Source organism: Eublepharis macularius, chromosome 17, assembly GCF_028583425.1.
Source record: "Eublepharis macularius isolate TG4126 chromosome 17, MPM_Emac_v1.0, whole genome shotgun sequence".
Classification (NCBI taxonomy): domain Eukaryota; kingdom Metazoa; phylum Chordata; class Lepidosauria; order Squamata; family Eublepharidae; genus Eublepharis; species Eublepharis macularius.
In genome coordinates, this window is record NC_072806.1 from 46100377 (window position 1) to 46123375 (window position 22999).

At 43.9% G+C, this 22999-nt stretch overlaps 1 protein-coding gene across 2 annotated transcripts in view; it reads left to right on the forward strand.

Annotated features, from left to right (window-relative positions):
* Nucleotides 1–22999, forward strand: part of CCSER2 (coiled-coil serine rich protein 2) — a 356652-nt gene that overhangs the window by 237701 nt on the left and 95952 nt on the right. For both annotated transcript variants that reach the window (XM_055001012.1, XM_055001015.1), the window contains one exon: nt 5755–5853. In XM_055001012.1, the coding sequence (XP_054856987.1) occupies nt 5755–5853 (99 nt within the window). The remainder of the gene's footprint in view (nt 1–5754; nt 5854–22999) is intronic.

The window sequence follows — 22999 nt, forward strand, 5'->3', positions numbered from 1 at the left end:
TTTTCTACCCAGAGAACGGATGAATGCCATACTGTCTACGGTGAAACAAATTGAGACAAAACATTTCCAGCCAGCTAGATTCATACAGAAACTATTGGATCTCATGGCTTCCACCACGTCTGTGGTTCCCTTTGTGCATGTCTTTATGAGACCACTACAAAATTGGTTTTAAAGGGTTATTGACCCAATTAGGGATTCACAATCCAAATGTTTATCAATACGCAGATCGATTTTTAGATCTTTAGGTTGATGGGCAGACCGAGAAAGTAGGCTTAAGGGTACTCACTTTGACATTCACCCACATGACATCAACTTGACCACTGACGCATCCCTCCTGGGCTGGGGAGGTCATTTGGGGGGAATCTCAGTTCAAGACGTGGTCAACCGCAGAATCCAAGATGCACATAAAATGTGTTGGAACTGTGAGCCATATGTTATTCACTTACATCTTTTGCAGGTACGCTATGGGGCAAAAGAGTACAGGTGCAGACACACAATACCACTGCTGGTTGTTGTGGGTTTTCCAGGCTGTATTGCCGTGGTCTTGGCATTGTAGTTCCTGACGTTTTGCCAGCAGCTGTGGCTGGCATCTTCAGAGGTGTAGCACCAAAAGACAGAGATCTCAGTGTCACTGTGTCACTGTGACACTGAGAGATCTCTGTCTTTTGGTGCACCTTTTGGTGCTACACCTCTGAAGATGCCAGCCACAGCTGCTGGCAAAACGTCAGGAACTACAATACCAAGACCACAGCAATACAGTCCGGAAAACCCACAACAACCATCGTTCTCCGGCCATGAAAGCCTTCGACAATACAATATCACTGCTCTCTACTACCTAAACAAACAGGGGGAACGGCCTCTCTAACTCTCTGCAGGGAGACCATAAGGCTCTAGCTATGGGCTATTCACAATACATTTCCCCAGGCAATACATATTGCAGGCAGCACAAACACCAAACACTGAGCATGTTCTTCAGACAGTATCACGAATGGTCGATCAGGGACGAATACATCAACCCTATCTTCATGGAGTGGGGATTCCCCAAAATCGATCTCTTCACTACTTCCTGGAATGCCAAGGCTTCTCTGTTCTGTTCACGGGTGGGATCAGATCGCCATTCCATTGGGAATGCTTTCCAGATACCATGGGACAAGGGACTGTTCTATGCCTTCCCTCCAATACCATTACTTCTCCAGGTTTTATGCAGGATCAGATCCTATCAAACACACTGCATCCTTATAGCTCCTTTGTGGCCTTGCAGGGTTTGGTTTCCCCTTCTCTAGGACATAGCAGGGGTGCATGTCCATCACCTACCCAAGGTTCCGGAACTACTGTACAGGGGACGCATTCTATACCATGATGTCACAACACTCGACCTTGCAGCCTGGCTGCTGTTCCCCAGACAACATCCTTTTCTAAAAGGGTAGCACAAATCTTACTGAATGCTAGGAAACCCTCTACCAGATTGTCATTCGCGTTAAAGTGGACCTTCTTTACTAAGTGGGTAACAAAAAGGGATTATCTCCATTCTGCCCAATTCTGGTTATTCTTGATTATTTCCTTTCTCTTCTACAGAGAGGCCTTATGGCCTCCTCTATTAAAGTTCTCTTGGCTGCCATATTGGCCTTTCATGAACAAGTGGATGGCAAAACTCTTTTTTCTCACCATGTAGCTAAACAATTCGTGAATGGACCTCTGCACACCTTTCCACCTAGAACTACCTCAGTCCCTCAATGGAGTCTCTCCTTGGTTCTAGCCCAACTAACACTCCCTCCTTTTGAGCCAATGGCACATTGTCCAATGACTCTTCTATCTTGGAAGGTAGCATTCCTTGTAGCCATTACTTCTCTGAGGAGAGTTGGTGAGTTGGGTGCCCTGTGTCAGACTATGGCATTCCAGACCTGATAGTCTGTCTCACTCCCTTCTGCAAAAAGACAAGGTCTTTTGTTTTCAAAAGGTTTATTGTGAAAGACAGCGTTCAAGCCCAGATGTACATATTCCAGGATTAGAGGTCCTGGCCGAGCAAAGCGTTGTTAGGAATGAATCATAGAAGGAAAGTTGTTACATCTCACACTCCCTGAGCCCAGCCTCCTCCCTTGAGTTCACACAGCAAACTTCTCAGAGCTGGCCAAGGTCGAGACGACAGATAAGACAGTATCCTTTCCCATGGAATCGGCCCTTTGCAGGTGGTGGTGCCTAGAGGGAAAGAAGACTAAACACTACAGGATTAAACATGGCATTACTCAGGTTAAACAGGTTCTGACACCCTGAGGGTGGATCATCCTTTCCTGCAGTTCTTCCCTCAAAAAGTCATCTTGCTCCCTAGCCTCCAGTTTACACAGTTCTCATCTGACAAAGAGAACTGGTTCTCGAAAGCTTATGCTACAGTAAAGTTTGTTAGTCTTAAGGTGCTACTGGACTCTTCTATTTTGCTACTGCAAACTAACACAGCTAACTCCTCTGGATCTAGTTTACTCCTGAGATAGTGTAAAAATTTCATTTAAATCAAAAACATCACTACCAGTTTTCTTTCCAAATCCTACATCAGAAGCAGAAAAAACATTGCACACATTAGATGTAAGGAGAGCTTTTTTGTATAATTTACAAAGAAGACCCCTCAGAATGTCTAAATCACTTTTCATATGCTATGTGGGTATGCGTAAGGGTTTACCAGTATCTAACCAGTCTCTCTACAGATGGGTAGTGGCAGCCATTAGGAGGTGTTATTCCACAGTGAACACGCCATGCCCAGGGATGATCAGGGAACATTCAACATGATCCCAATCATCTTCAGCAGCCTTCCTCTGAGGAATGCACTTGGGAGACATCTGCCAGGTTGCCACATGGTCATCTGAAGATACCTTCATCAAACAGTATGCGATTGACGCCAGCTCCAGATCGCATGCAGCTGTGGGAAATGCAATGTTGCAGTCATTATTCACGTAGTCTCCTCACACCCGCCCCACCCCCATTGGTGAGTAGCTTGCTATACCCCCAATGTGGAGCTGCACAGAGGAACAAAGACAAAAGCCATGTTGCACTTACCTGTAACTGTTGTTTGTCATGTTTTCTCTGTGCAAACACACATTCCCTTCCTCCTGCCCCAGTGTGAGAAGAGAAGAAATGTATCCTCCGGCAGCATAGAAGTGAGGGATGAGGGGGTGCTCCATGTCTTGCACAGGGTCAGGCAGGAAGGGCACTGTGCAAGCACAAAAGAATGAGAGCGCCTCCTCCAGAGCTTTAGAGCTATAGAATCTCTCTCTGGAGCAGGCCTGTGCCTGCGCAGTCCCAATGTGTGTCTGCACAGAGAGAACTCAATGAACAACAGTTACAGGTAAGTGCAACACTGTTTTTCATTTTTCTCCCTAAATGCAGAACTTTACATTTATCTTTATTAAATTTCCTTATTTTAGTTTTAGCCCAGTTTTCCAGCCTTTCAAAATCACCTTCATTCTATCTTCTACTTTATTTACAGCTCCTCCCAATTCAGAATAATCTACACATTTAATGAGCATCCCCTTTATTCCTTCAGCCAAGTCATTTATAAAGAGATTGAACAACGCAGGGCCCAGGACAGATCCCTGAGACACTCCACTTGTCACTCTTCTCCAAGAGGATGAGGAATCATTAACAAGCATTCTTTGGGTGTGATCTGTCAACTAGCTACAAAATTCATGTAACTGTAGTAGGTTCCTAAGGTTTTACAAGCTTATCAACAAGAATATCATGTGGATCCTTATCATAAACCTTACTGAAATCAAGATAAATCATTTCCACAGCATTCCCCTGATCCACCAAAGTACCTCTCTCAAATGTTAGGGTAAAATGTTAGTCTGACATCACTTGAAGAACCCATGCTGGCTCTTCGTAAACACAGCTGTCTTCTAAATGCTCAAGGATTCAATGATAATTTGTTCCAAAACCTTGCCAGGTATGGATGTCAAGCTGATGGGCCAGTAGTTAACCTGGATCCTCCTTTTCCCCCTTCTTGAAGATGAGGAAAACATTTGCCTGCCTCCAGTATTTTGGTGCCTCACTTATTCTGCAAGAATTTTCAAAGATTCATAAACAGAAACTGCAATTACATCAGCAAGTTTTTAGTACCCTACAATACAATTCATCTGACCATGAGGATTTAATTTAAAGAAGCTAGGTCTTTGTGAACCCCCCATACCTATCCTAGGCTTCCTTTCCTTCTTCTTATGTTCTCTTTGCCTGGTTTGAGCACAGTTCCCCTTGCAAGAGAAGACTGAGGCAAAGGAGGAATTGAGCAATTCTACCCTCTCTTTATCACTAGTTAAAACCTCACTTTCCTCTCCCCACAGTGGGCCAATTGTGAGCAGTCGACCCCAGTCGCTGGCATTTTAAGAGCTGCTTGTGATATAAAAATCACAAGCCTCTTGAATCGGATGCACCTTAATTTGCATTAGAATCCCGGCCAGCTGAGCAAAACGTTGCCGAGTCCCACCCAGGAGAGTGAGTCATAAATGGATTGTGAATGCAAATGCCAAGGATTTGGTGTGATTGGCTCCTGCCCCTCCAAGCTGCTGAATGTACAATCTTGACAATAAGGATTCTCGTGAGTCACCACCTGAACATGCCATTCTCACCTTTTTTCTGTCATTGAATCCTAGTGTATGATCTCAGGCCATCGATCAGCTCTGATAAGTTTATAACTCTTTCCTGAGAACACCTAATCAAGGATCTGCATTTATTAGCCAAGCTCTGGAAACATTAATTAGCATCCATTTCTTTGTGAAGCACCAGGAGCACCCATTCTGATTTCTTTGTCACACCCCGGTAGCACCAATCAAAGGTATTCAACCCTTTGACATTCCCAGGAGGTGACCTTTAACATCTTTGTCCTAATGGCTGAGGGGGCTCCCCAACCTCAGGACATGATTTGCCCTTTAAGAACCTGGACTTTGCCCTATTTACATTATGCATGCTTCTTCAGATCTGAGTGCTGTACCCTTAGGGTCTCCTTCCTTAAGCCACTCCTGGTTGAGAATGCTGGCCGTTTGAAGCCCCATTCCTCCATGGGCTACCCCGCTTCTTTGATAGGTAATTGTCGCCCCCAAATCCCTCAAATCTATTCCACTTTCACCATTGCTTTTCCTAGGAACCTTGTATGCTTGAATTACTTCTTGTATGTGTGTGTTTCCTCTTTAAATAAAAAAATACTCTTTGATTTTGAAGAACACATGTCTTGTTAGTCTCCTTGGGTAGGGGACCCCATTAAAATTGGTGGAGTATCCCGCTTTGTCACACCTCTCACATAGGGTTTTTTTCAGCTTTTCCCTTACTCAACACCAAAATTACATAGTCATTGCTACCTAGGAGGCCCACTACTTTCACCTCATCAACCAGTTCTTTCCTGTTGATTAGAATCAAGTCCAAGATTGAAGACCCCCCCTTCTTTCTTCTCCACTTCCTGGAAGTTGAAGTTGTTATCAAGTCAAGTCAGAAATTTATTAGACTTCACAGTTTTGGCAGAATTTGACTTCCAACAGATCTCAGCAGAGTTTCAGCTCTATGTTAAATTTCTACTTGCTTTCAAATCTCTGCAAATTTGCATTTGTATAGCTTATTGCATTGTTTATTGAATCTCTGCTATTGATTGTATTGACTTGTATACTGTGTAATGACTTACACTGTGTAATCTGCCTTGAGTCTCAGTGAGAAAGGCAAAATATAAATAACGTGAATAAATAAATTAATCATCACCCATTCCTTTGTACTTTATGTCTAAAGTCCATTAGGTGTAACTGCAGCAGAGGCGGGCAGAAATCTGAAGTGTCTGGGCGCATGTATGCTGACAAATACACACAGACCTCCTCAAGGAAAAGTGCTGTGAGTAGTTCATCCAAATTTCTCTCTATATTATGGTTGCTTGTTTGGATCCATCCACTTTTTTCATTTGCCATGTTTTTCATTTTTATAGAAAAAGATGTATTGCTCCATTATGTGGCTCCTGTTGTGCCTCAGTGTATCTCCCCCTCATATTTTTAGATTTAAAAAAATCAGTAGGACCATTGATCTTGGTCTTTTCTGATTCCTAAGTAGCCACCTTTTTATGACTGTCATTAACATCCCTAAATGCTTGTGTAGGATGTGGATTATATGAAAGAGATTTTATATACCTTTCTATGCCTTTCAGTATTATGCACTTTTACTATTCTCAGGAGCTATTATAGTATTTGTAATGCAACTTACAAGAAAATGACACTTGAAACAAAAGACCAAAGAAGAATGTATGTTAAACATATTAATCACTGTGAGAACTGAGAATTAACAGTACAATGCTTGCTATATGGTAGAGATGCACCTGTCACACACACCTGCTGTATGATTTAATACTGAGAACTCTTTGTAGAACTGTCTATGCAAAATGTAGCAATAGAAGCCCGTAGAAGAAGATAGAAACTACGTGGCTAAAAGAAAGAAGAATTTAGCTATAAGTTAGTTAGAGTAAAAAAACTGTCCAAGGCTATCAGGACATTCCAGAAGGGGGAAGATCACTCCCCTCCCATGGGACCTGGAGAAAGCAACTCTGAATCAAGCCCCCCCAAGGTTGCAAGAAGTGACAGAGGGGCGCCTTGACTAAGATTGCCAAATGTTACATTGACCAAAGGAATGGGCATGAAAGAAAAAGTCTATGGGAGAGATGTGTGGGAAAGGAAGTAAGATGTCCCAGAAGAAAGATAAGCCAAGGACATATAAGAAATGAGTATTGAGTAATATTATAATTTTGCTATTGACCTAAGCTGTTCCTTCCAATGAGAAGACCCTAGACATCTGTAGGTGGCTGACCTCAAGCCAATGTGGTAGCCACTCTGTTTTCTGAGCCAATAGAATAAATACTATAATTAACTAAAAGGTATTAATTGCTTTGCACTGCTATTGTAGCTCTGATGAGCGCTGAGCATGCGGAGACCCTTTATTCTCCGTGTAATCATCGTTCCTCCATTGTTTAATTATACGATTATATATTGCTTCAATCTACAGGACTCCATGTGTCTCTCTTATTGTGATTGGCCGAAGGGACATTCGGGGCACAAGTTTGTGTTCAACTCTTGGATTTCTACATGATGTATGTTGGTCTGCTTAATATCAAAGTTTTCTGGAGCTGCAGACATGCCAGAATCCAAAAAATTAATTGAAAACTTTATCTTTTCAAACTTTATGGATAATGAGGAGACATAGTGAGCCATTAGCGTTCCTATCACACAACAGCAGTGAAATGTGTATGTGCCATGCATCATCCTAAGAGAGTACTTTTTGTTATCAGGATAACAAACTGTATAGGTAGCAGATACTTTGAATAATTCTGCTTGGTCCAAAAATGAATTAGAAAAATTTAATTCCTTTTTAAAAAGTGTAATTTCAACAATACTTGTTCATGATCATTTACAGAAGGAAAAAGATTATTTCGTTAGTTTATACATCTTGTTCAGCATGAGAACCTTTTCTGATAACCTTTTCTGTGGTAAAAACAGCCATTTCATCGGTGTCATGTTCTCCCTAGTCTACTGGTTTTATAATGGAATTGCACAGGAGTGCATTATATAATCCAACCTGCAGAACATCTTGCCACAGATTGAGAAAGTTATAACATGTCTAAGCAGGAGAACTACTGGGCCTCACTATGGGTCTATATGCCACTCTTATATTGTTACCTGCTGTATAAGATTGGAGGCAAAATAACAGATTCTCTATGTAGGACACCAGAGAATGGCATCTCCCTTGGCCACTGAAAATCTGCCTGTAACTCTTTTATATAAGGGCTTAAACTACGTGGACCTACTTTTTCCACCTCATGGACCAGAATTTATATTTGAAGCAGAGAATTTTGTGCTGTAAGCTGCATTTCACATTATATGTGAGAACCTTTATTTATTTGTGTATTTGTAATACTGGTAGCTCAGTATTGGTCCAGGCAACCGTGATTCCACAGGCTGTTGGGATTAGCCAATAACAAAGTTCTCCACTTTCCCAAAGCTCTAGACCTCTTGTCTTGGCAAGGGACCCTACACCGTGATGTGGACAAGCTCCAATTGTCAACATAGCTCATAGTACCACAGGGGAATTCCCCATTGATGTAGCACAAGTTATACTAAATGCCATATGCCTATCCACTAGACAATCATACGGACTAAAATGGGGACAGTTCACTGCATGGGCAGAGGAAAGAATCATTAATGCAATTGATTGTACGTTAGATCGAATCTTAGAATTTTTATTAGAACTTAAAAGACAAAGATTATCAAACTCATTGATTAAGGTTTATCTAGTGGCCATTTCGGCTTTTCATTCTCACACTATACTTCCAAAATGCTTTTGAAATGTTTAAACAATACGTTCCCTTCTTCCAGAAGAGTTATAGCACAGTGGTTGCTACAATTGATTCTGACCAAGCTCATAAAGAAACACTTCAAGCCTATGGCAACTTGCCATCTGAGGACACTATCCTGGGAAGTAGCATTTTTGGTGGCAATAATCTTTGGACCCTGCCGACCTGGTCAGTTACCGCTCAGTTCCAAACCTCCCATTTCTGGGTAAGGTGATTGAGTGGGCGGTGGTGGAGCAGCTACAGGGTTTCCTGAATGATTCCTTATTCCTAGATCCCTTCCAGTCTGGCTTCCACCCGGGACATGGGGTACAGACGTTGCTGGTCGCCCTCACGGATGATCTCCACAGGCAGCTGGATCATGGCGAATCGGTGCTGCTAATACTACTGAATTTGTCAGTAGCATTTGATATGGTAGATTACAATCTATTGACCCATCATCTTGCCAATGTGCAGATACGAGGGACTGCCTTACAGTGGCTCGTCTCTTCTCCATGGTTGGGGACAGAGGGTGACACTTGGGGAGAAATTGTCATCCCGCCACCCATTGGTGTGCAGTGTCCCTCGGGGGCAATACTCTCCCCATTACTGTTTAATGTTTATATGCACCCCCTCACCCAGCTGGTGCAGAGTTTTGGACTTGGGTGTCATCAATATGCTGATGACACCTAACTATATCTGATGATGGACGGACGGCCCGACTCTGCCCCAGATGTCTTGGAGTGTTCCTTCAAAGCTGTGACTGGATGGTTGAAGCAGTTGGTTGAAATTAAATCCCACAAAGACAGAGGTCCTGCATGTGGGTCTGGGGGCCATGGGCATGGGACTCCAGCTTCCTGCTCTTGATGGAGCGCTACTTGCACTGGTTTTGAGAGTTAGGAGCCTGGGGGTGATCCTGGATGCCTCCCTGACTATGGAGGCATGGGTTGCAGTGGTTGCCTGGTCATTTTTCTATCTAAGACGGGCCTGGCAGCTTATCCTCTACCTATCAACCCATGACTTAACTGCAGTGATCCAAGCAATGGTCACCTCTAGATTAGACTACTGCAACTTGCTCTATGCAGGGCTTCCCCTGGGCCTGATCTCAAGGCTACAGCTGGTCCAAAATGCAGCTGCGCGAGTAATTGCAAGGGTCCTGATTAGGGAACATATAACACCTATACTATGCCAGCTGCACTGGTTAGCAGTTGAGTACCAGATCCGGTTCAAGGTTTTGGTGTTGACCTATAAAGCCCTATGCAGTCTGGGCCCAGCATAACTGCAGGACCGCCTCTCCCCATATGTACCTCAGAGGATGCTACATTCAACAAATAAACAACTGTTGGTGGTCCCTGGCCCAAGGGATGCCCACCTGGCCTCAGTCAGAGCCAGGACCTTTTCGGTCCTGGCACCAATCTGGTGGAACTCTCTGTCTGAGGAAATCAGGGTCTGGTGGGATTTATCATCTTTCCGCCAGGCCTGTAAGACAGAGATGTTCCGCCAGGCATATGGTGGAGGCTAGGGTGGAACCCCACTGGCCACACTAAAGGTCTGTCCACCACCCTCCATATGAGCCAGGGCTTGAAAAGCAGTATTTTATTGTCGCCATCTGAAAAGAAGCTGTATTGTATAAAGTTGTTTTAATGTTATTTGTATACTGTTTTATCTGTTTTTAACTGTTGTTTATGTAAATTGAAATGTGCTCTGCTCTGAGCCCACCTGGTGGGGAGGGTGGACTAAAAATCTAATATAATAATAAATAATAATAACATCTGCAAGGCGAGTAAGTGAGTGGCCATGAGTATAGAGCCCCCTTGAAAATTCATGCTGAGAAAGTAGTACTTAGTTAGAACTAAACTGGACTTCCTACCTAAAGTGATGTCAAAATTCCATGTCACAAGAGAGAATATTGGCCATTTTTTCCCCAAGGACAATCGAGAGAGGCAGAAAGAGCGTTACATACTTTTGGTGTAAACTAGGCAATTCTATGTTATTTAGACCATACTAAACATTTCAGGGGGAACTTTCACCTATTTGTTTGTTTCTCAGGACCTAATAATAAAGGGAAGAAAGCAAGTGTGCAAACCATTGCAATGTGGGTGGTGCAGGCTATAAAGTTGTTATCTAAATGCAAACTTACTTTGTCCACTGGAGGTGTATGCACACTCTACAAGGTCACAAGGATCTTCTGCAGCTCTGCTGAAGGGAGTGCCAGTCCACAACATCTGCAGAGCCTTGACATGGTCATCCACTGAAACCTTCACCGAACATTATGCTCTGGACATACTCAACATGAAATAAGCAGCAGTGGGCACAGCAGTGCTCCAGCCTCTCTTCCTGGAAAAGAGCAAGCTCCACCACCCAGAGCAATAGCTTGTCAAACTCCCATGTGGGACCGCACAGAAAGACTGGAAATTAAAACCAGTGTTGCACTTACCTGTAACTGTTGTTCATTGAGGTCTTCTGTGCAGGCAAACATACCCTCCCTCCTTCCCCGCTCAGGCTCTTCTACTTACCTGGAAAATACGGCAGTGAAAGAGGACTGAGGGTACGAGGGGAACCTCGCCTCCCTAGACGGCTGTTTCAGCAGGAAAACAGTGGCACAAGCTGTTGGGAGGCAAGGGCGTCCTCTAGTGATTTTTTAAAACATAGCTTTAAAAACTCCGATTGACAGGCCTGTGCATGCGCAGTCCCATGTATGCCTGCACAGAAGACCTCAGTGAACAGTGCAACGCTGTTTTTATCCTGGTAGTCAGTCTTGAATGCAAGGAAGGTGTATGGTTGCAGGTATCCACCAGCAACTACCTCCAAGAAAGCTAGAACTATCATGAAGACCATTGTTTTATGGCCATGCCGCCTGAATCAATTGGTGTGTTACAGGTAAGTGCCACCCTGTTTTCCCAGTGACTAGTGGCAGCTGCTGACCATTTTATCTAGTCAACCAGTGTTATCTAGCTGTCAGTAATGCATGCATATTTTAACACAATAGTTTTTAAAAAGTTGTAAGGACTTTATTGTAATAACTGTATGTTATTAATTGTATGTTGTCACACCGCCCTGAGCCCGTCTGATGGGGAGGGCAGTCTAGAAATGCAATAAATAAATAAAATCTTCTGCCCCCTCACTGGTGTAGCGGAATTGAGTTTATGAAGTACTTCCTTTTTCCTAAACCAAGCTGGACAATTGATCCACTGTGACTTCCATCTCCATATTGCATGGAGTTGATTGTTTCCATTGTATGGAGAGCTTGCATGGCACCGTCAGGAACATGACTTAATAAAGTATGCAGCCTTACCTAATGAATTTTTGATGCTTTGGAAGGATCTGTGGCTGTATGTTTTGCAAAGTCAGGGATCATTACCGAACTTCAGATGTTACCAACTCTTCAGCCTTTGGTGAGCAGCTTGGCATTCCACTTCCTCTATCTGTTCCAGGCATAGTGTTGCTGCTTTCAGGAAGTGGGAAACCACTATGAGGATAGTGTAAATGTCACCATAAAACAATCTTGCATTAGCAGCAAAGCAAATGGTAAACTTGCAAGAGCTAGCCCGTATGCTCCAATCTATCTTATTCACGTTCCAGTACTTTTTAGAGTTACAGGGTCTTTATCAGCATCTTCTTTAGAACCTCCATGCTGATATTTTCTAAAGCACTTATGGGAGCCAGTATAACATGGGTTCTATTGTATAGAGGACCACAATGTCTATTATGCAAATTATCAGCCAAACAACCCGGCATTTCTATGGTTTTATGACGATTCCCGCCATGTGTCTGAGGCTTCCACCTGGCTGCAGTGTCAGGTACCCTTTTTTAAAAAGCTTTACCACCAAACTATCCTCCCTCATCTCCTTCAGGGCATAAGGCAAATGATTTGATATACTTTAACAGTGTATTTTTACCTTTCCAGATTTGAAATGTATAGATTTTTTTACAGACGCCTTTTTTGTTTCCTTTGGAAGTCTTGGCTAATTCATTTCACCATAGAATAAAATTTTGACCAACAGTTAAATTACTCTTAGTGGGTTGTCTGAAACTATGTCAGATGTTTCTGGTGGGCAGCGATGTTGATGTGCAGTAGAACAGCAAGGTTTGAATTCAGACCATAGCAGTGTAAAAAAGCATTAGTCTAGTAGCACTGTAAAAAATATTGCTGGCGCTGTTGGACTAGAATCTTGCTATCTCAAATGTGTATTCAAATATTTTTCTTGTCTTCGTTGATTTTGGTGCTATATTCAGCAAGTTTCAAACTCCTAAAGCCATGTTTCATTGTTAGTCCTCTTTGCAGTCTCACATGGGACTGCACATGCACAGGCCTGCCTACCGGATGTATTTTACAACTCCTTTCTCCTCTAGAGGCAGCACTCTCCTCCCAGAGAGCCTGTGTGGCAATTTCCTGCCAAAAACGCCTGCGCTCTGGGGGAGCGTCTTCCCTTACCCTCAATTCCTCCTTTGCCACCAACCAGTTAGGATCGCTGGTGAGAGCTTCTCCTCTTTTCGTGAGTCACTGTATCTTTCAGGTGGAGGAGTAAAGATGAAGAGGGACCCCAGCCCCCCCTCCACCTGAAAGATGCAAGAAGACACAAGAATTTCACTCATATACGGGATTACACCCTTTGACTCACCTGTTCTTCGCTCCCTGCAACATAGGACAGGGAGAGGGTTGGCGTCACCCAGCAGTGCTTCCTTACCTCTGCGTGGACTACAGGTTTCTTGTCCTCCAGTGTGTTGGACAAGACTTAATATATTAAATAGAGGACTGTGTCTATTTTGGGAGACTTTGAGCCTTACATGCTGTGAGATACAAGTGACGTTATAGTCTATTCTCTGTACATTGTATGTATAAAATGTGTTTAGAATTGACTGTTCACATGTAATGCATTGAATAGAAATTTTTGTATTGATACAAATACATTTTAAGAGCTTTATTAATTTTTGTATTGAATTTGGTTACATGGTTCAGTGGATACTATTCCTGGGAACTGAGTTTGTGGTCCTAACTTGCTTGTGGCGGATGAAGCCTGAGTTAAAGAAAAATGCACCCAGCATGTAGCAAATGGCAAGGATAGTCAGTAGGAGCTTCTGCTTTGTGAGTTCTGTCATCACTGTTTTTTCTTTCCTTCTGTGGAGAGGCAGAAGGAGAGTGAGAACAAAGTATCTAACTTGCTCATGGATGATAAAGCCCTACTAAAATGCACCCAGTGTGCAACAAAAATTATAATTTTCAGTAGGAGCCCCTCCTGTATTCAAGAGCTCCATCGACACTGTTTCCCTTCTGTGGAGGGATGGATAGAGAGAGAGAGGGAGAGAGCAAAGTTTCTGACTTGCTCATGGCTGATAAAGCCCTTCTATAAATGCACCCAGTGTGTAATAAAATAATGAGGCTGGACAGACACTCGCTCTGCCTCGTTTGCCTGGGGAAGATCACAATGTGAATTCCTCCAAGGCAGAGCTGAATGAGCAATCAGTCTCAAGGTTATATTGTGGGAGTGGGCACTGGTGACAACAGCCAGCCCAACAGCAAATACCTCTGCACTCACAGAAAGTGCTAAGCATATGGATCCAACTTCGACATTGAGCTCAGTGCCAACCACTGAGGTGGCTTTGAATCTGACAGTCTCCCATCATACCCGACAGGCCCCCCCTCCAAAGGGCCCATCGGAACCATCCAGTGAGGTCCAGTCTTTGACTCCATCCCTCAGACCCAACAGTCGCTCAGTTGAAAGCCTTGGAATGCCCCAGAGTCTCTTAGGTAAGAGCCGGACTCCAAGTTGAAACACTTTGAGAAAAGGGAAGAGCCCTAGGCAGAGGCTCGTTTGCTGATCTTGAAATGCTATCAGTGGAGAGGATTAAAACCCCTTGAACGCCCCCTGCCTCACTAAATTGTTATTTGTTTAAAGGGAAAGGCGTGATTATACATCCCTACTTAGACTCAGTGCATCTAGGGGTTTGTAAACCACCTATTAGGAGTAATGCCATACTGGGGTCTCTTCCTGGGACCTGTGAGAGAGGTTTCCAGCCCCAGGTGCTGATTGGAGGAGATGTGTATCACATGAAGTTGATCGAATCTGTGCTTAAACACCAGGCTCTGACACATCCCTGACCTCATTTCATACCTGGATCAGCAATGAAAAGGAGCCCAAGGTACCCCTTCTGGCTCCTTACCAACGTAGTTGTTGGGGGCAGGGAATTTTCTGATCATCCCTGCCCATGTGCAGAGCAAAGGAACTGACGATGTCAAATCTTTAAATGTCAGCTTATAGTCTGACAACCCAGCTAACTTCACCTTCCCATGATGGAAGGGCTTTTGTATCGATGTAGTGCTTGAGAAACCAGCTCCAGTTCCCTTTACTTTATATGCTTGAGAGACTGTATGAAACAGAGGAGTACATTTATGCTCCCCTTCTATACATCCTCCGCGTTTTTCACGAGATACAGAGGAAATATATACAGGCATGGGTAAGGACCTTATTCTATACCCCCTGACAGAGGACAAAGATGATTGATACACTGGGCAGGCAGCTATCTGCTTTGTCAACTTTAAAATAGTGAATTACACCACTATTATGGGAGTCTACCTGATATTCTTATGGAATGGAAGGGGCTGCTTAGAACGAGCACTTACCTGAAAATCTGAGGGTATTTGCTAAAGTTATACAAGAGGAGGCACTCAAACCTCTAAAGCAGCAATATAATACTAGTAAGAACGTAGCTGACTCCACAAGAGCGCTGACATCAGCATTAGCTCTTAGGAGGCACGCGGGGCTACTGGTTACTGCCTCACCTGTAGAATCCTAGTGCCAGGATGGAGGGCCTACCCTTCAAGGGGCAGACTTGTCTCTGAAACCAATGACTACTTTTGCAGCCCTGACTTGGATAGCCCAGGTGAGCCTGATTTCATCAGATCTCAGAAGCTAAACAGGGTTGGTCTGGGTTAGTAATTGGATGGGAGACCTCCAATGAAGACCAGGGTTGCAGAAGCAGGCACTGACAAACTTCCTCTAAAAGTAGCAGCTTGAGGCCATTTGACCACAGCAACAGGGTTATAGGGAAAGGCATTATGGATGCCAGCATTACCACCAGTATTCTCAAGGTTGGTCTACCATGACTGAACAGAGACAAGATTAGAGACATGGCTCTGCCAATTAAATCCCCAGTTACTTCACTGCAGACACTTCAAGAGTCCAGTAAAAATTTCTTTAGTAGAGATCCATCAGTATCAGTGCACTGAGACAACAGCATTGGCAGAAGTGATGTAAAGGGGAAAAGCAATGTTAGTTATAGGGCAAGGTTCCTGCCCTGGGATAAGGACCATTAGAATTTAGGTGTGCAGGGCCTAGGAGGTTGGATGGGGTAGGGAAGGGGAAGACAAAGATGAGCTGATTCCATGTCTCAGGGAGATACAACTCCGACCAGCACTTCAAGGACACTTTTCGTGCCAGTCAAGAAACTGAAAGTAGCCACCTGCAAGATAAGCAATTCACAGCTACACAGACAGCTACACAGATATTTCTTTACACATTCTCAGAGGCCCAGAATACAATACAAAGTATAATAGGCACACATGGCAGATAAGCAGGGTGCATCTGACATATACGCACTCATACGAGCAAGGGAACTCAGCTTCTGATGCCAGAAATGGACTGCAGAAACAATTCTGTCTAGGATAAGATGCCTCAATGGTTGTCACTGAACACAATAGTTGGAATCAGATTCACTGAACACAATTGCAAATGAGTCTCTCTCTGTTGTTCCTTAGGCCTTGGAAATGTTTTTTTCCCCAGTAGTTATAAAACTGAGTCGGAGAGTCTTTTCTACATGTCTCTGGTTTTCTTCCCTAGTAAGTCAATGCAATCATCACTGCCAATAATCGGAAAAGGATTGGAACAAGGAGTACCATAATCAAAGCCTGGATTAGGTTTCCTTAGTATTTAAGGAGATGGGGAAAAGACCCATATTATACTCAAGATTAAATGAGTCTATCGTGCACAAATTCAGGATGGTATTTCCTCCTGATCCTGCAGTTATTAGCCTTGATTTGGGGTTTGCAACATCAACACTAGAACGCGTGTCTCATTTCTCAATTTATGAGAATCACAGGAAAATGTTGAGACTTCAGTTCAGAAATAAGATCTACTATGGCAGATCTTACCCTTTGCTTTGGCATTAGCCCTCAGTGTATTCATTAACATATGACAGTTCTAGAGAAATTTCTTAGAAGACTGGGTATTCTATCCATCCTTATCTGGATGGTGGCCACAGATGGCCTATCTACCACAGATTATAGAGGGGCCCTTCAAAGTTATACTGCTTTGACAGCCAGGAAATGCCAATATTTGGGCCTCATCATTGAACTTAGTAAGTAGCCTCTGTACCCAGCAAGGGTACAAATCCTAAGGGCCACTTTAGAGGTTGAGCAATGAAAGCGTTTGTATCTTGGGATGGAAAGATAGTTATGAGATCTCCCCTCCTAATGGAACTTTCAGTTGACGCTAGGACCACACAAGATGACAGCATCTATAGAGGCCACACCATGGGCAGAAACACATACAAGAAGACTACAACTTTGGTTTGGGTCTCCTTGTAACTAGGGGTGTGTGTTTTGGGTTCCCAGTTCAGAAAAAATAACCAAACCGGGCCCGATTTGTAAAGATTCGGTATATCTGAATCGGGGCCAGTACAATGGCCCTGATTCGGAAATACCGAACCAAAGCTTTCCAAAACAATTCGGAAAACTTCGGGGCCTTAAAGTGTGCCCACCTTCCCACCACAACCCCACTTACCTGGGGCATTCTTCTTGCGGTGGTGCGGGCGCTGAGGTTGGCTGTTGTCCTGCCAGCCACCGCAGAAGCCTCGGCGGCAGCACAGGTAACACAGGCACAGGTGTTCGCTGCCACCCTTCCGGCTGCCACAGAGGTCTCCACGGCAGTGTGGTTGGCACCGGTGCTCACTGCCACCCTGCTGGCCGCTGCAGAGGCCTCTGGTGGCACGGGCAGCGCAGGAGCTGATGTTTGTTGCCGACCACTGCAGAGGCCTCTGTGGTGGTGCAGGGGGCAGAGGCACTGGCTGCAGCCTTCCCCACCGCCCTGCTGACCATGGTGGCAGTGGTAGAAGACCTGCTGCAGTAAGTGGGGTGGGGGAAGGTGGGGCTTGGGGAGAGGGTCTTCGCTATGCTCTGAATCATTTCAAAGTATACCGAAGTGATTTCTGAATACCCAAACCCAAATTCGAAGCAGGAAAACCAAATCCGGCCCCGCTGCATACCCCTGCTTGTAACCCAGATTAACCATAAGTCACTGAACTGGTGACTTGCTGACTCCTATCTTTTCAAAGGAATTAAACTTGGCCCTGGGCCAATGGATACTTCTATCACCCCTGATGCTTCCTTAGGAGACTGGAGAAATACATTGCCAGAACTTTAAAATCATGGCATATAACTATGGAAGAAAGAAAACTGCACACCTAGGTTTGAAACTGAGGGTGGTTCAAGATGTACTTCTCCCTTGCGGGAGAACAAAGTGACAGATACCCACATATGGTGGAGATTCTCAGAGTTAAATCTCTTCATTTGAGAAGAAAATAGCATGGCTTTGATATCCTACTTCAGAAGGGGGTAGACACAACCTCCCTAGGACAATCTTTCCAATCCATTTGATCAGGACACCAATTTATATGTTTCCGCCTATTCCACTGTTGTTAGTGGTGGGGAAAATGAAAGCAGAATTAACCACGTATATTGTAATAGCACCTTTCTGACCACAGCATCGTGATTCCACCAGCTCTTGGGGAGCACCAAGGCCAATATTTCTGCTTCTCTAGCAACTAGCTCTTCTCTTCTTAAGAAGGAACCAAGTATCATCCTGTCCCCAGAATGAATCTTACAACAAAACTAATTCTTTATTTGTTGACCTGCCTGATGAGATAACAGAACTTACACTCTATGCAAACATGTCTTACCAGGAATGGTCTAGGCTTAGAACTTGGGCGGGAGCTACAGGAGTTAATCCTTATGCCTGTACACTGACTATCATATTAGAATACCCTGTGGTTTTCCAAGAGGGGAAGATTTATCGAACTCCTCTGTTAGGTTCACAGGGCAGCTGTTTTCTGCCTCCTGCTTCATAGTGGACAGAAAACTGTGTTTCGCATTACATGCATACTGTCCCTGTAGGAATTCAGCACATGTCCACCAATCACTTCAATAGTACTATAGTAGTCACTATAGTTGGTACTAGCTAACAAATGGAGAGACCTTTGAGCCTTCATCCAAATGTCCATTGAGAATGTTTGCTTTGCAAGGTGATGACTTTTAGTGATGACTACACCAGCTAAACAGTGAGTGAGCTGTCAGTTCTGAGGATCAACCAGCCAGTTCTGGACACATATCAGGAGGAAATACTCCTCAAGCCTAGCCTTGAGTTCTTACTAAAAGGTTTCCAATTCCACTTGATACAGGAGATGATACCGCTGGTCCCTTTCATATCACCTATTTAGGGGGACATAAGAGAACTTCATACACTGAAAATTAGAAGACCTTGCTTCGTTCTATTTATATAATATAGCACAGTTAGAAGAAGTAACCATCTGTTCATTTGATACACGGGACCTAAGAAAAGAAAAAGAACAATTTTTGCATTCCTGTGAGTTGAGCAATAAGAATTGTCAATTTATGTCATGTAAATTCCATATCTTGTCCACTGGGGATCCATACACAGACCACTGGGTCTCAAGCGACATTGCCAACACTTCTTAAGGTGCTCCATTACATGAGATAGGCAAGTTGCAATAGGGCATCTGCTGGCACTGTGGTAAAGCACTATGCCCTGGATACTCCTCACAATGAGCAGTTTGGCAACTATTGTTTCAGTGAAGAGTCCTTGTGATAGCTTGATAAACTCCCATGTGGGACTGCACAGAAGACCAACAATGAAAACAGGGTTGCACCTATGTATAACTGCTGTTCATTGAGGTCTTCTGTGCAGACACTCAAACCCTCCCTCTTGCCCCGCTATGTACTCTTCACTTCTCACATGGAGAGTCTGGCAACAAAGGAGAAACTGAGGGTAAGGAGGGGCGCTCCCCCAGGGCATGGGCATCTTTGGCGGGAAACTGCCACACAGGCACTCTGGGAGGAGAGCACCCCTTCTAGAGCAAAAAAAAGCTATAAAATCCATCTGATCGACAGGCCTGTGCACACGCAGTCCCATGTGTGCATGCACAGAAGACCTCAATGAACAGCAGTACAGGTAAGTATAACCCTGGTTTTTTTCCTTCAAATATCTTACAGGATGGAATTTTCACAAAAATGGAATGATATAAACTAGTGAAATATGGATTCTGTCTAGAATAATGAGAACTGCACTTGAATGAGTTTGCTTGTCTTTTTGAATAATTCGAAGCGGCTATACTGAAATTTGTTGCTTTTTTAACAAAAATGAAACAATTTGGCTTTATGGTGTGTTGTCCCTCCCCCATTCTCTTTTTTATTATTCTTCCCCCCATCTCTTTCTCTGCACAGGGTGAGCATTCTGCTCCTTCCTTCTTTCCCAGGCAGGGCTCACTCCAGGGCAGCCCTTGGACTGTTGCACCGCAGCGCAAACAGAGTGAGTCTATACTTCTCACTCATATCCCTCCCTATGCTCCAATAGCAATCTCCCCTTTGCACGCCCTGTTCATCATATAGCATTCTTCTCTTTGAAGTACAAGCAGAAGGCACATAACCTCAGCACCTCCTTCCCTTACTAAATAGCTGCAGCTGACAGCTTTATCAAAAGCAGCTTCATAATAAACCTTAAAATCAAGCTCAAAGCCTGGTTTTGTGTCCATCCTGCAACATACATCTTGCTTGCTTTATTTTCCTCCTGTGGCTTTTCGAAGTATGTCTGTCACATTAATTCACATTATCTGCATGTGTATTCATACAGATATATTTGCATAATATGAAGATCTGTAGACAGCATAATTAGTAACAATATGTAAAGCATTGCTGTCATGGAATTAGAGTTTTCTTTTAGCTTTCGGTTAGGAAAAGCAAAAAGCCGTTAATCAGCAATGTTTCTTGAAAGCAGTTCCACACTAAGGAAAAACCGGCCTTTCCAAATAGTGCATGATCTACTAATAGTAATTATTTATGAACTAGCAATTGTTTGAAGTAAAATGGGCTCTTTCATGTTGTCTTTAGTATAAAAAGAAAAGACAAATTTGTTGACTTATACTGTACCTATATAGTAGGAAAATGACAAGTGTTTATTCTTAATCAGTAGCTTAATGGTACATTACAGGAGCAATGTAAAGCTTCTTATTTGGCCAAATGTTTTGACAGTTCACTGAATTTTAAAAAATCCTAAAGTTGAAGATCAAAGCAATGATATATATATATATATATATATATATATAAGTTTTTGTGTCATGCAGGAAGGGTATTTAATAATTTTAAGAAATAGTGGTCAGTCTTTCAAATGACACTAAATTAATTCAATAAAAACAAAGATTAACAATTCACAGTACAAAAAACTAGTGACGTTTTCTCCATTTCAGTGTTTGCTATCTACAGTTCACTTCCTTTGGGAATTGTACAGAGGACAGAAATTACAACCTCTATTTACATGGATTATTTCTGAGTATATCAGCAAACATAGAAAGTAGGTCTTGAGATAAGGCTGGCTGTTTGCTCACTCTACAGATATTCAGTGAGTAACACTCTGGAGAGCATAGTAGTTCCTGGCATTTCTGGGGGGGGGGAGTACCCAAAAAAAGTCAGGTGATTCAGATCTGGGTTTCAGGGATACAAAAAAATTTGGTATCCCTGAAATCCAGTTTGGATTATCTGACCCAGTTAGAGAATCCCAAATGTATGCAGCCATTATTCCCTGTGGGGGAAACTATCTGGAGAGCTGGGGCGCATTTTTCAAGAAAGCTCCACAAAATCAGCAGGGAACATACTCTTCCCTATCCACTAAAGACCCCCAGATTTCATGAAGATTGGATCCAGTTCTATGGGCCCCTGAACAAGCTGTCCTCAGGCACTTTTCATTGTTTCCTATTTGGGGGGGGGGGATTCCATGGCATTCCAGGCAGAAAAAACACACAAGTTCAACTCCTGGCCAAAAGCCTGTCCCGATATAAGCTGAACCAACAAAGCCCAACAGAACCAATGCCAAACTAGTAGCACTCACAAAAGCCAGACAGAACCCAGTACCTGTGTGATAACACAACAGAATAGAACCACATACCATATAACACCATCCCAGCACAAACGAAGTCCACTAGAGGCAAAACCAATAAACAACTGCAGTACTGAACAGCAACTCTTTAATACAGTTCAAAAGCAATCTGCCCCACCACAACCGCAATTAACAACAATGGTGCCCCACACCTGCTGTTGCCACCACCTCACTGTCCGCTGTCAAGGCTTCCATTCCCACCAGATAGGTCCAGAAAGTCTCAGTCCTCAGAAAGAGGTAGGGTGGGTTGTATTGACCCCTGGGCGTCCCCTTCCTTTCTTAGGAAGATTCTGGCCCCTGAGCACCCTGGGCAGCCACTACCCTCTCCTCCCCAGCCTGTTGTGGACTCTCTGTTTTATCCCCTCATCACTTCCTCTCACTAAATCCAGCCCCCTCTTTCCAGCCCTGCTCCAAGCAGTTGAGCTGCTGCCCAGGCTGCTCTGGGCAGGTGCACTTGCCTGAATTCCCTTCCAGGCCCCAGCTGGGCATTGTTAGGGTGCATCCCTGCCTCTGCTTCTCTTCCTGCCTTGGCTGCTCCACCCCTGCCCCACTGGTAGCCTTCCTTTGCTGGCAGTTGGGCCCAAGTACATCCCAACCACCACCAGGCCACTTGTCCTGTCAGTCCGGGTGCTGTGGAGTGTCCCCGGCTCTATAATAATATAATAATAGTAACATTCTATTTATATACCATCCTTCAGGACAACTTAATGTCCACTCAGAGCAGTTTACAAAGTTTGTTGTTATTATCCCTACAACAAAAACACCCTGTGAGGTGGGTGGGACTGAGAGAACTCCTAGAAGCTGTGACTGACCCAAGGTCACCCAGCTGGTTTTAAGTGGAGGACTAGGGAATCAAACTTGGTTCTCCAGATTAGAGTCCTGCGCTCTTTACCACTACACCAAACTGGCTCTTTCTATGGTAGCAGGGCTGCTGGCTCTGTGAGCCTTGGAGCTGTAGCTCGTCCTGGAAGCCGGCGCCATCACCTTTCCTTTGCCCAGTGTCCCTGTGCCCCTCACCTCCCCCGGGTAAGCACCCTTGGTGTTGGCTCATCACCTTACCTCCGCAGGGCCTGAGGAAGGAGCTGGATAACAGCACTCTTTAAATATTAAACCACGCCAAAAAAAAAAAACTGCACCACCACAACAGCAGCAACAAGTATTACACAGCACCAGAAATAATGATGGCACCCCCCCACACACACACACAACAGCAAAAGCATTTAAATACAGTTTAAGAAGAGGTTTAAAAGTAAAGGAAAAGCTTTCCGCACCCATACTACATCCTTCCCCAACCTTACACCAGATCAACCCCCTGTAACCCCCTCTCCCCCCACCCCCCAAAAGCAAAAAAACTGAATCTATGACAGGCTAAGACCAATCTCAGCACACTTGTCAGAAATCTCACTCAGAATGGAGTCTGTTCTGACCCAGGCTTGCTTTTATGTTCTCG